Consider the following 13,747-nt stretch of genomic DNA (forward strand, 5'->3'; position numbering starts at 1 on the left):
TATACATTATATATATATAATATATATACATATATATATTTATATTTATATATACATTATATATATATACATTATATATATATAATATATATACATATATATATTTATATTTATATATATATACATTATATATATATACATTATATATATATAATATATATACATATATATATATATTTATATATATATACATTATATATATATAATATATATACATATATATATATATATATAATGTGTGTGTGTGTGTGTGTGTGTGTGTGTGTGTAATCAATGCAATAATTTAAAGACCTTTTAAAGGTGTTAGATTATTTTAATGTTATTACAATGTTTAGATTAATTTTTCTGAGAGGCATAAAAGGTTGAAGGATTAGCAGAGTGGTTGGAGCATTAGACAAAATACCCTGCACTATTTAAAATACTACTTTATATTTTGAGTTCAAGTTGCACCACATCCAACTTTGTCTTTCATAAATAAATAGTAATAATACCAATATATAGAGGGGATTTGTATTTATCTTAGTTGTTCCTTTTATGCATAAAAGTTACCCAGTTGTCAGAAACAGCAGCAGGTGATATTAAAGGTGTACCTGTATTTAGTTTTGCCTCTCTTGAGTTTTAAACCCAAGACAAATTTACATGTTATTCCTCCTGGATTGATAAAGTAGCAATAACTTACTGTGATTCAATGGTCATTATAATTAACCAAAAGAGATCAGTAACTCAAAAAGTTTAAAAAATGAGGCTGAATTAGCAGAAATGATAGATTGCAAGAACCGAAAAATAGTATCAACTTGTCACCTTTTAACATGTTGCCATCAACATATGATTGTCATCAAATATCCTCTCATTTTAATCATTTTTTTCCTCATTATTTGGTTCTATTTGTAACTTTCCCTTACATTTCTTTGGCACAAGACTCTTCTTGCAAATTTTAGAGACTTTCTTTAGATGGATAACGGACCTTGTTACTTCAGAAAGTGTTAACTGTATGAGTTAGAATTATATGGTGTTAACTAGGTATTAAGTTAACTGTGAGAATTAAGGTTGCGTAACATTAACTACAGGAATTGTTTAAGTTTATATAGTGTTAACTGAGGGAATTAAGATTATACAGTGTTACTCATGGGAACTGAGACTATATATTGTGAGAATTGAAATTATATAGTGTTAACTATAAGAATCAAGATTATATGGGAATTTTTTAAGATTATATAACGTGGGAATTAAGATTATATTATGTTAACTGCAAGAATTAAAATTATACTGTGTTCCCTGTGGGAACTGAGTCTATGTAGTGTTAACTGTGAGAATCAAGATTTTATAGAATAAACTATAGAACATAAATATTTTGTGTTAAAATAGTGAGTATATGTTATTAGCAAATCAGCATGATAACGATAAGCATTTCTTCTTTGACATCATCATTATCACCACCATCCGTAAGAGTTTTATTGATATATCTTTATCTTGTGTTATTTCAAATAAGATTTCAAAAACAAATATATCTTATTTATTTATAACACAATCAAAACAAATTTTCAAAAATTGGGATCTTTCTTTGGACGCCAGAAGTTGTTTTAATTCTGAATAGTTGCTGAACCTCTACAGAGTACATGTATAACCTACTTCAGAGTACTTCTTGCATATCTGGAATCATGCAATTGATAGAACTACAAACACTTTTAAAAACAGTACCATCATTCCTATGTTTCTACTATTGGTACTACAAAATTTCTGTTCCCTTAACCTGGAACAGTCTGCTACCTCTGTGTCTTAAGCTCATCGTTTGTGCCAAGCCTCATTCTCCAGTTCTTGTACCAAGTTCTTTTATTCAAAGTTACCTTTTCAGCACTGCAGCATTCTGGAATTCTCTTCCTATTCATCATTTCTGACAGACATCAATTACAGAAATTGAAGATAAACAACCTCATAGATCAAACTTTGTACATTTTCATGTATCTAGCTGCAGGGCTGCCTGCTACTACTTTATTGTAAACAATGGTAGTACTGCACACAGTATATACAGGGTATCCATAAATTACTTTAATTTTTAAAATTTAGAAAGAAGAAAAATAAGAATAACTCAGCAGGTTACATACAACCAATGGAGCCCACATGGAATTGTTTTGATGTTTCTAATAAAACTTTATTTGTTTGCTTTCCTTTTCCAGTAAACTTTGCTGAGTTATTCACTTTTTTTTATCAGATTTTTCAATTGAAATGGTAATATATGACACCCTGTAATACAGGATTGTTTCATAAGAGTAAAGAAAATGCCTTACAGAGGTGTCAAATTGCTGGACCAGATCAAAAAAGTTACAGAAAGGGTTATAGCTCTACTAATTAGGAAGTGAGTTGTCTTAGATAAGATGCAGCTTGATTTTGTACGAAGGAGAACTACTACTGATGCATGATCTCTAGTCAGACAACTGCTGGAGAAGTATTTAACCAAAATTCTTTACTTGGTAGATCCCTTGGAATAGTAGATAGTTTCTGTTACTTTCAGCTTTCAATCTGTTCTTTATTTATTTTTCTTTCTCTACAAATAACTATTACATATTTTTATTTCATTACAATAAATGTGAAAATGAATCTCTGAAACATTGATTTTTTTTAAAAATAACTGAAATTAATGATATTAGGAGGTATTCTGGAGTGTTGTTATTTATTCTGTAATTTAAGTGGCATCTGGTTTTAATGTCAGAAAACTGGATGTCTTTGGAAAATGATCATTGCATTTGTTTTGTACGTGTTGCTTTACCATAGATGTTAGAAATATTTTCTATTGCTTTTGGTTTGGAATAATTGGTTCCAGCAATTATGACAAACAGTTCTTTTATTGACATTTTGACTGCTGTACTAACAGGTTTAAGAATCTGCAAAAAAGCTTCTTTCTTAATATATCTTACATCTTATAAATTTCTGAGGTTGTGGAAATAATGATTGTTGCTTTCCTGTTGACTTACATTAATTTTTTTTATTATTCATAATGTTTTCCTATTAATGTAGGGGAGTTACAATGGCTGGAAGGTTACAGCCATGGACAACTGACCACAAATGGTTAGTTAATATCTTGCAATAGCAATTGTTTGGCTCATGAGCAAGACTCAGAACTACTAACTGCAGTTTGCATAACCAGACAAAAAGAAAGATGATCTATTTTTACTTAACACTTGAATGTGGTAGAAAGTAAACAAGTACTGTTTCAAGTCCTATGCCCCATAGGGCCAGTTACATTGTTTCCATGAATTTAAATGACTGAGACCACAATATTCCCCCTAAACAGGATGTCAGTCTGTTGTAGAGTTATTCATTTATAGCTGAGTCGACAGGAGCAATTTGAAATGAATTATTTTGCTGAAGAACAGAAGGCGCCACTTGGCCTAGAAATCAAAACCATGATCTTACAATCATGAGTTCAATACTTTAACCACCAGGCTATGCACCACTTGTGGTAGGAAGCTGCATAAATGACTGTTGGTGTAAATAAACCAGCCATCGATACAAGAATGGAAAGCAGCAAAGAAAAAAACATAGCAAAAACATTACACTGGAAACAATAATGGTTGTGTTGCTTTGTATTGTAAAAAACGTTTACTTCACAACTACATGGTTTCAAGTCCAATCCCACTGCTCCACATCTTGTACAAGTGTCTTCTATCATAGCCTCTGGCCAACAAAATACTTGAGGATGAAATTAGGTTCATAGGAATTGTGTAGAAGGCTCTCATTTACACAATTCATGTTGTTCAGATGTAGATTTAATCTTTAGACCAGCGTAACACCACCAAACCTGTGGGTCAGGCACTTTCTCCAAATCTGAAGATAACTTCCTTGCCTGACTCAGTGGTAAGGGGCCCTGTATGTTTTTTTTTTCTTTTATCATTACTCTACCTTGGTTAGTTTGTTTTCAGTATGCAGGTTTGGACAAGTTTTGTATGGAAAACTAGCAGTTACCAATACATGCAAGTTTCCCCTCTCTATGTCATTGATGTTGCCCAAAGTAAAAGCAAGGGACCACTAACGTTGTTGAAGGCTTTGCCTTCAGAATAGAAATTACAAGATATTTTGTCCAACTCTACCAGCTTGCTCTCATGCATTATTTATTAACTTCAAAAAATGTAAAGCAAACTTGACCTTAACTGAATTTGAACTTAAAGTGTAAAGAGCCAACGCATATACTATAATTTACTCTATCCAATACTTTAATGACTCAACCAGTTTACAATTTATTGCCTTAGTCTAAGTGACAGTATATATGGAATTCATTCTCGTTTTTAAATAATTCATTGCCATGAATAGTTATTACCAAAAGGCTTGATACTGAAAATTAATCAGCAAATGTAATAGACTCTTGATTATATAACAAATGAAAACAGTAGCTTAGTCTCTCTTAAGAAGAAAATTATGCCAGGAGTTAGGATATATATTTTGATAGTAAGCCAAAACTAAAAAAAAAAAAATTATATGGAAACATATATGGTCTTACTGCAAACTGTGTAATCATTGTTATAAATATCTTGAGATGCATATAATGAATTACCATATCCCCCAGATTCAGAAATCCTCAGGACCCCACCCTCAAAAAGCCTACACTTAGACTTTGCAACTCCTACTTGGGTTGAAAGAGAGACATCACCATTTATGTGGTTCACCAGTACTAGCAATGTTGTCAAGTACATTTCACACACACATATATCTGTACAAACTCATACAAATGCATTCATATCTATGTGTGTCATCATCATCATTTAATTTCCATTTTCCATGCTTGTATGGGTTGGATGGTTTGATGGAAGGTAGTAAGTTGCACTAGGCTCCAACTGTCTATTTTGGTATGGTTTCTACTGCTGGATACCCTTCCTAATGACAACCACTTTACTGAGTTTACTGGGTGCTTCTGTAACACAAACATTGGTGCTTTTTATGTAGCACCAGCACAGGTGCATTTTACATGGCACCAACACTAGTAGTGTTGTCAAGTAGCTTGCAAGACAAAGCCCTCTCAGTTGAGAGAAGCAGTGGAACCAAAGAAAGTGATGGTGTGCTAGGCAAGAGGTTAGAGTATAATAGAGGCAGAGATAGTTGTCTTACTATAGAGAAGATACTTGGTTACCCCAGTAGGACAAGGAAGGTGAGAGAGAAAGATAAAGGGACAGAATGAGAGGGAGAAATAAGATGGTGTTGGAGATGTATTGTTGGCTACTCACAGGGAACAGTGATTGGGGAAGTATAAGTAGTACAGATAGGATAGAGAGGATGTTCCATCGGAGTGTGAGGGAAGTTGTTTATAGATGGAGAAGACATGACTGTAGCAAGTGATAGTGAGAGAAATTGGAGTGGCTGGGTGTGGGTATGTTAGATATATGAGGGCATGGAGAATGTGTGGTTAAGCATGTGAAGGAGAGTGGAGGGGCCTGCTGTGGGTGAGATGCATGAGGAAGAATGGAAGGGTGGGGTGTTTAGAAGATGGAGATGGAGATAGATTATGTGTGTGACCCAGTGTATCACACAATCATGAAGTCATGGCTTTCAATTCCCTGGCAGTGCATTGTGTTCTTGAGCAAAACACTCCATTTCACAATGCTCTGCAATTATTTCAACATCTGATACTTGGCACACTTGTGTGCCTGTACAGGCAATGTCAGCTTGATGAAGGGAGTGAGCTTATGTGAGCACAAATATTTGATCACTTTAAACAAAGCATCTGTATTATGGTTCAGCAAGAAATTGCAGAAGCCGCATTTAACTAGGGGAGAGTCCAAATTAGATATTCTTTTACATGTTTCAGTCATTTGACTGTGATCATGCTGAAGCACTGCCTTGAAGGATCTTAGTCGAACCATGTTGTTGGGAAGCAAGCTTTTTACCATATAGCCATGCCTGTGCCTATATATGTATATTAATAATAATGATAATAATAATAATATATGTGCGTGTGTATGTGTGTGTGTGTGTATGCGTGTGTGTGCGTGTGTGTGTATAAGTTCACTCCCTCCATCAATATATTGAACTTTGTGGAACATATGTGGTTTGTGACTCTACTGGAAATCATTAAAAATAGTAGCTGGTTGAATTGGTGGAGCACCGAGGAAGATCAAGTCATAGTTAATAGAACTAACTGTGTTAAGCTAAATGCCTTTTGGTATTTTGTTGCATCCCAGTATATTCTCAGTTCAAATACCTCCCGGATTTATTCAGCCTATCATTCTTCCAGAAATGATAAAATAAGTAGCTATTAAATAAGGCAGTTGATTTAATTGACTGTGGCCTTATGCCACTGTTAAAATCACTGGTAATAATAATTATTATTATTTTTAATGTGTTATGAGCTACTTCATGTTTAACTGAAAAATGATTTATCGGTTATTAATTATATTTTACAGTGGAGATAAAAAGTCACTGAGACCAGGGGCCCCATCAGATCCTTTGGAATACAACTTCAACAATAAAAGGCGAGGAATTTTCATAATCATTAACAATAAACACTTTGATGAATCAACTGGTCAACATTCAAGAGAAGGTACGGATATCGACGCTGAACGTCTTGAAGAACGATTCCAAGCTCTGGGTTTTGAAGTTCAGCGATATGATAACATTACTCGGACTAAAATGACTGGCCTCATGTATGATAGTAAGTAATTTCTGAAATAAATTTTATATCAATGTCAGCATCATCATCATCATAATGGTATTCATTATCATATCATCATTATCATCAGCATTATCAATATGATTACTTTCTGAACTTCATCATCATCATCATCATCATATAAACATGATGATGATGGTGACATTTCAGCTGTTCAGATATTATTTAACTTGCAAGTTTGTTTTAAATGTTCATTCTGTCACTATTATAGTTCAAGACCTGTAGTAGAGCCTTTTATCTATCAATCAAAAACACTCATTCATATGTGAATGACTTAAGCTTAAGTCTACATACTTCAACAAAATGATGGCAGAATGAACATGTAGATCGAAATAAAAAAATTGATAAATTAATAAATAAACAAAATTTTGTAATTCAACAATATTTAGAATGCTTAAGATCCTAGCTAGATCAGTAAAGAGATAAAGATCTTGAAAATACTGCAACAGAAGAAGAAAGAAATTAGAAATGGACTGTGAAGAGCTGTGCTTACATACATACCAACTACATGTGTGTATGTGTGTGTGCATGCACACACACACACACACACACAACAGCAAGCACATGCTTGAAATAACATGACAGCTCACATGCAACACAAGGAAAAGAACCAATGCCCTCTTGGATTTAGACTCAGGTGAGAGGATCACAGAAATGATGTATTGAAAATATTTCACCCACCCTTAAGATTAAATAACAAAAAAAAACATAAGTAGTACATATGCATGTGTGTGTGTGTGTACATACATATGAGGTATATTTATGTATCCAACTCTTTTCCCTACCAAAACTAATGCTGCATGGGCAAAATCCATTGATTGGAAGGTAATGCCACCTTTCCTGCATTAGCATGAAAATTTTCATGCAGGTAGGCTACATCAGTTCTTGACTGTTATGCCTAGAGTACAGACATGTAGTGTGTGCTTGTCAGATTTTCCTTTTCATGGAACACATTGAGCAGAGATATTGCATCAAGTTTTGCCAAAAGCTAGGTGATACTCAAGCTCAAACCATCCAGAAGATTCAGTAGGCCTTTGGCAATGATGCCATGGGAGAAACTCAGATCAAGGAGTGGTACAACTGCTTCAATATTGCCTCACCTCTATGGAGAGTGAGGCATGTTCAGGCAGGCCATCCACAACCTGAAACAATGAGCCAATTGAGAAGGTTCAGTGAATAGTCATGTAAACGCTGTGGTGGGCACCCCCAAGTGAGAAGTGGGTTGTTCCACTACTGATAAATAGTGGACAGAGACAGCAAGGAGGGTCAGTCAGTGAGGTACACCATATGGGCCAGCCACACAGACAAAGTTACATCATGATAATGTGGGACATATCAGTACCTCCCACTGTATAATGGTGTTGTTATAACAGTAGTAACAAGGTTATGAACACTCTAAGGAGTGTTAAAATGGAAGAACTATACACAGTGACAAACTTGAAAAAAAATTCCAAAGGAAAAAACATCTGGAAAAACTGGAACTCTAACACAGAACTGATCTACACACAGTGAAAAATAATATAAATCCATTCAAAAGAATTTAGTCAGGTCACTATGTGTTAGTAGTGTTACTGGTAAACAATGTAGACTGGTACTACCTGCAGCATTCTGAAGCGAAAAATAATTCTGTGTGGAAGGAAAAAATAATAATAATAATAATGAGTCCATGTGAAGAATTTAAGTCAGGTCGCTATGTGTTAGTAGTGCTGCCAATAAACAATGTAGATTGGTACTACCTGTAGCATTCTGAAGAGAAATATAATTCTGTGTGGAAGAAGTAATAATAATAAACCCGTATAAAGGATTTAAGTCAGGTTGCTATGTGTTAGTAGTACTACTGGTAAACAATGTTGACTGGTACTACCTATGGCATTCTGAAGAAAATAAATAATTCTGTTGTTTGGAAGAAAAAGAAACAGAATATGAAAAAAAATTTCAAAGTGGGGAGGTGTTGTGGTGGACACTCCCAAGTGAGAAGTGGGCTGTTCCACTACTGATAAATAGTGGACGGACTCAGCAAGGAGGGTTAGTCAGTGAGGTACGCCATATGGGCCAGTCACACAGCCGACAAAGTTATGTCATCATAATGTAGGACATATCAGTAACAATCCAGGAAATTGCTTGTGAAGTGGGAATAGGCACAGAATCAGTGCATTCCATTTAAATGGAGGATTTGTGTATGTAGAGAGTGTTGGCGAAATTTGTCCCCATGATAAATGAAGTCTGAGTTGTGGTTGCACAGTCCAGCATGTCTTAAACAATTTCCATGTGGAGTTGGTTCTGTTGCTTCTTAGTGATTACAGTTTTTATTAAATACTAACAATATTTAATGCTACAAGTATTAAATACAGCAGAAGCAGTTAAAGAGAAGAAGATTCATATTTCAAAACTTTTATAGCACACTAAAATATTGATTTTGAAAAATAGGAAAACATGTTGTCGTCAAGTGTTATACACAGATAAATGTGTATGTGTGTGTGTGGTGGGGGGGGGTCATCATTTTAAATCTGCTTTCCATGCTTCTATAGGTTAGATGAGTCACCGTGCTTGGAGTCAGTACATACAGAAGGCTATTACTCACCTAAACAGGCTGGGTGATTGCATCCTGCTTGTGTTTCATTTATGGTTTGATTTTTATAGCCAAATGGCCTTCCTAACACCACCCATTCTACAGAGTGTACTGTGTGCTTTTTTCATGACTCCATTACCAATGAGGTGTCATATCCTCAAGACGACTAAAGGATCCTCATAATTTTGCACTTTACAGAATGTTTCATGATACCAGCACAGGATAGATAGCTATGTCCTTCAGAATCCCACATCAGTGATTGCTTATATGTATGCCACTTGTATTTTTTAATTATTATAAATCTTCCAGTGAGGAGAGAGCTGGTTTCTAACAAAGATACAAAGCTCCATCTTTGGGATGTAGTTAACACAGACAAATTCACATTTGGAACTTGAGAAAAGTCTTGCATATTTTTATTGTTCCATTCACAGATTGTATGTATGTATGTGTGTATATATATATACATATATATATGTAAGTATATAGAGAGAAAGTGAGACAAATACACACACACACACACACACACAATCTGAAATGTACAGTATTGTATATCCATCACAGCTGATCTTACCAATCGGTTTCATGCTAGGAATACAATGGAATGTTAGGTAACCATCTGATTATATAACCTTACACTCATCAGAGTTAGCCAGTATGGAAGGGAATATGGTGAATACTATATATCTATATTATAAATATACTCTTTGCGAAGTAACTTCCAGAAATTGATTTTCTCCCTTACATCTATTGGTTATAAAAAAATGTTTTTTAATATTAGATTCACATCATTGAAAGTTTTTTAAAATATCTACTTCCAGTTTTCTAGCATCAGTGATGTCTATATCTCTCTATCCATCTCTATCTCTATATCTATCAGTCTATATCTTATCTATCTATCTATTTCTATCTTATTTGTCTAACTAGCTATCTCTCTCTCTTTCTAAATCTCACTAGCTCTCTGTTGTTTTCACTTTCATTTTTCAGACGCTACTGTTTTCACTGTAAGTTTTCAATTGCTATTTACAAACAATAACAAATTACTGACAGAAAGAAGTTCACAATTACTGATGAAAATAATTTCATACATAATTTACTGACAGAAGTAACTTCATAAATTTCACTTCAATCTGTACACTTCATTAAATTTGCCTACAAATTTCTTATTTGGTTTTTGCAATGTTTTGTATTTTTTGTTGTTGATGGAATTACTGATAAAAGTAAGTTCATGATTTACTTACAGAAGTAACTTCAAAAATTTCACTTAAATCTGTACACTTAGTTAATTTCTCTAAAAATTTCTTATTTACTTTCTGCCCATTGTATTAAGAAATATAATTTCCATTACCCAGTTATTTTTCATTGTTTACTATCTTCTGCACCTGTGTATTTCTGTATATGTATATAATCATGCCTAGAAGGAAAGTGTCAAATTTGAGAGATAGCTGCAGAAAGGGAAGCATACCAAGAAACGAACAGACTGTGCACTACAAAAGCCAGAGCATCTCAAAGTGATGAACAGGAGTATGCACAGCTGACAAGGAATAGGATCGCCACTGCAGAACGAAGAGCAATCACAACAGCTCAGGGAAGCAACTTCTATGAAGCAGCTTTCAATTATGATCCAGCAGTTCATTGTGCAGATGACACTAGAGTTTCCATTGGTGCAATGACAACTGAGTGCATACATTATAAAGCAAGTAAGTGGCCTGGAGAGACACCTACACTGTGCTGCAGTGGCGGAAAGTTAAACTCCCTGCACTCTCCCAACCTCCAAAGTCATTGAAGAAACTGTTGTCATCGACTGACCAAGATTCCAGTACTTCCAAAACAAAATTAGACAATACAATGCTGCACTACAGATGACATCATTTGGAGCCCCAAGAGATTTAACTAAGCCAAGATACATGCAAACTTTCAAGATCCAAGGTCAGATTTATCGTCAGATTGGTTCTCTACTACCTCTGTCAAATGAATCACCAAAATCTGCCTTTCATTGTTTATAATCTGTACCTGTTTTTTGATTACAAAATAATCTACACAAAACATGTTTTTGAATTACGTGTATTTACTTTATACATGTGAATATATTCTTAAGTCCACCATTTTGTCAAATTGCAGCAGCTTCCAAGCTTCACCACTAATTCAGTTCTCAGCTAAATTGCAAACTGTTAATAGTTTTAAAGAGGACACCTCTTCAGCTACACTTTGGCATAACTAGTTTGAGATTTGGTTGAGTAGAAACAAGTTACATCAAAATATCTGCGATCTCAAGGGGGGCAGTAAGGCAGATATTCATCTTCAATTAACATAAATTTTTTAATTTTAAATTAAAAGTATACCTTTCTTAGGCTTAAATGATAGAAAAATGCATGAGGAATTCAGAATCGTTAGTCGCATTGAACAAAAATTAGTAGAAAAACAGTTATGAGGTAAAATGTTACAAAACTCCATGTCTGGGAAGTAAAGGAATAACACTTAAGCAATAAGAATAAAGAATATATTTCTAAAATGAATGTTTATTGTCTAAGGCGGTGAGCTGGCAGAAACATTAGCATGCCAGGCAAAATGCTTAATACTATTTTGTCTGTCTATGTTTTTGAGTTCAAATTTTGCCAAGGTCAACTTGGATGTACAGATTATTTAATTTTTTTTAACTAAACACTTTCAAACTTCCGATACTGGTAGAATATGTCACATAGAACAGGGTTTATTCTTAACGTTTTTGACAAAATTTTGTATTTTAGAAGTGGTATTTCGTCTGTCTTTACATTCTGAGTTCAAATTTCACCTAGGTCGACTTTGCTTTTCATACATTTCGGATCTATTCAACTAGATGTACAGATTATTTGATTAATTTTTTCAACTAAACATTTACAAACTTCCGATACTGGTAGAATATGTCACATAGAACAGCGTTTACTCTTAACATTTTTGACAAAATTTTGCATTTTAGAAGTTATTTCATTAGAAGTTACAGAATGACAATGGACAAATTTCTGTTTGATAAGTGCCAATAGATGAATCTCTCAGCTTTTGACTTACTCTCTAACTTCTAAAATCTCATCAGACAATCGAACCAATGAAAGAGCCTCTACCTGATCACTCAATATGCTAAAAATAGCAGCCAAAGTATCCCCCTACCTAAATCACACGCCCATTGTATGTAATGTCCTAGATTATCCCTTAAAAGACTGTTTGCTGAAGGCTGGAATGTCTTTGATGATACGTTTGCAGTATCAGGGTTTATTTGAGGCTAAATAACAACAACATATGGTCAATTTCTATATTAACACCCACATGATGTTCACTAAGAAAAAAGGAAAAAATTGATATTTTGCGTGGAATCAAGTACCCTGACCTAATATGCTGCAAATTCCTTATTTTGGTTCAGAAAAAATGAGGTGGGGGGTTTCCCCCCCAATTTCGGAATCATTGGAAATTTTTTTTTTGTTGCATGAATTCCTGTGACCTCCTAATATTGCAGAATTAGGTTACTTAAGGTGAGCCTGGTAACTGATGGTTTTGGGTTCTTGTAACGTTTGGTGAGCCATGGTGCAACGAACAACATGGTAAAAATCCATGCCATTAATTTGGTGTGAATGGGTAATATCAAATAATTCAATCACAACATACATTTAAACTAAACATGAAAAAAATTACATGGAAAAATTGAAATATTATCTTTCAGTATTTTAGAAGGTAAAATCTTAAATTATTAATTGACATATTATTAATTATCTTATAACAGCAATGCCTGAAAAAATCATGGATTACATGGAAAAATGCGAGCATGAAAAGTCATATTCTTAAGATTATAAACCTGAAAAAGTACAGGATAAGTTATTACACCTGTAAAAGTATAGGACAAGCTATTACATCTAGTAAAGTAAAGAATAAGAAACTTTTTACTCAAAATATTTCAGCTAAAATTAAAATTTGAATATTAAAACTTATTTTATTATAGTTTACAAATAACACTATACTTATTTAAGTAGAATTTGGTTAATTTACTACCTTAAATACAGAAAAAAGTGACTAATTAGACAAACTTACAAATTAGCAGAACAGTTTTGTACAATAAATTTAAAAGATGAGAACTGTAAAGAATATTAAATTAGAAGAACTAGCATTCTTTGCTGCAATATATTTTAAGTAAAACGTTTCTTATTCTTTACTTTACTAGAAGTAATAGCTTGTCGTATACTTTTACAGGTGTAATAACTTGTCCTGTACTTTTCCAGGTTTATAATCTTAAGAATATGACTTTTCATGCTTTCATTTTTCCATGTAATACATATATGAGTTTAAAACTTTCTTTTAACATTCCACTTAACGTCTATATTTCATGCTGGCATGGGTTGTAGAGTTATTAATGTAGAAAGTTGGTGTCTCAGCTACTAGCAGTTGAGACCTGCATAATCTAGACAGCGTTTTAAAATTATATTATTCTCTTTAATCTGGGCAACACCAGGTATTTCTTCTAGTGTGTGTATATATATATATATATATATATATATATATAT

General features: G+C 33.6%; 1 protein-coding gene across 2 annotated transcripts in view; it reads left to right on the forward strand.

Annotated features, from left to right (window-relative positions):
• Positions 1–13,747, forward strand: part of LOC106876459 (caspase-7) — a 787,012-nt gene that overhangs the window by 714,936 nt on the left and 58,329 nt on the right. For both annotated transcript variants that reach the window (XM_052969503.1, XM_052969504.1), the window contains one exon: positions 6,390–6,637. In XM_052969503.1, coding sequence (XP_052825463.1) covers positions 6,390–6,637 — 248 coding nt within the window. The remainder of the gene's footprint in view (positions 1–6,389; positions 6,638–13,747) is intronic.

Source organism: Octopus bimaculoides, chromosome 7, assembly GCF_001194135.2.
Source record: "Octopus bimaculoides isolate UCB-OBI-ISO-001 chromosome 7, ASM119413v2, whole genome shotgun sequence".
In the NCBI taxonomy this organism is placed as follows: Eukaryota; Metazoa; Mollusca; class Cephalopoda; order Octopoda; family Octopodidae; genus Octopus; species Octopus bimaculoides.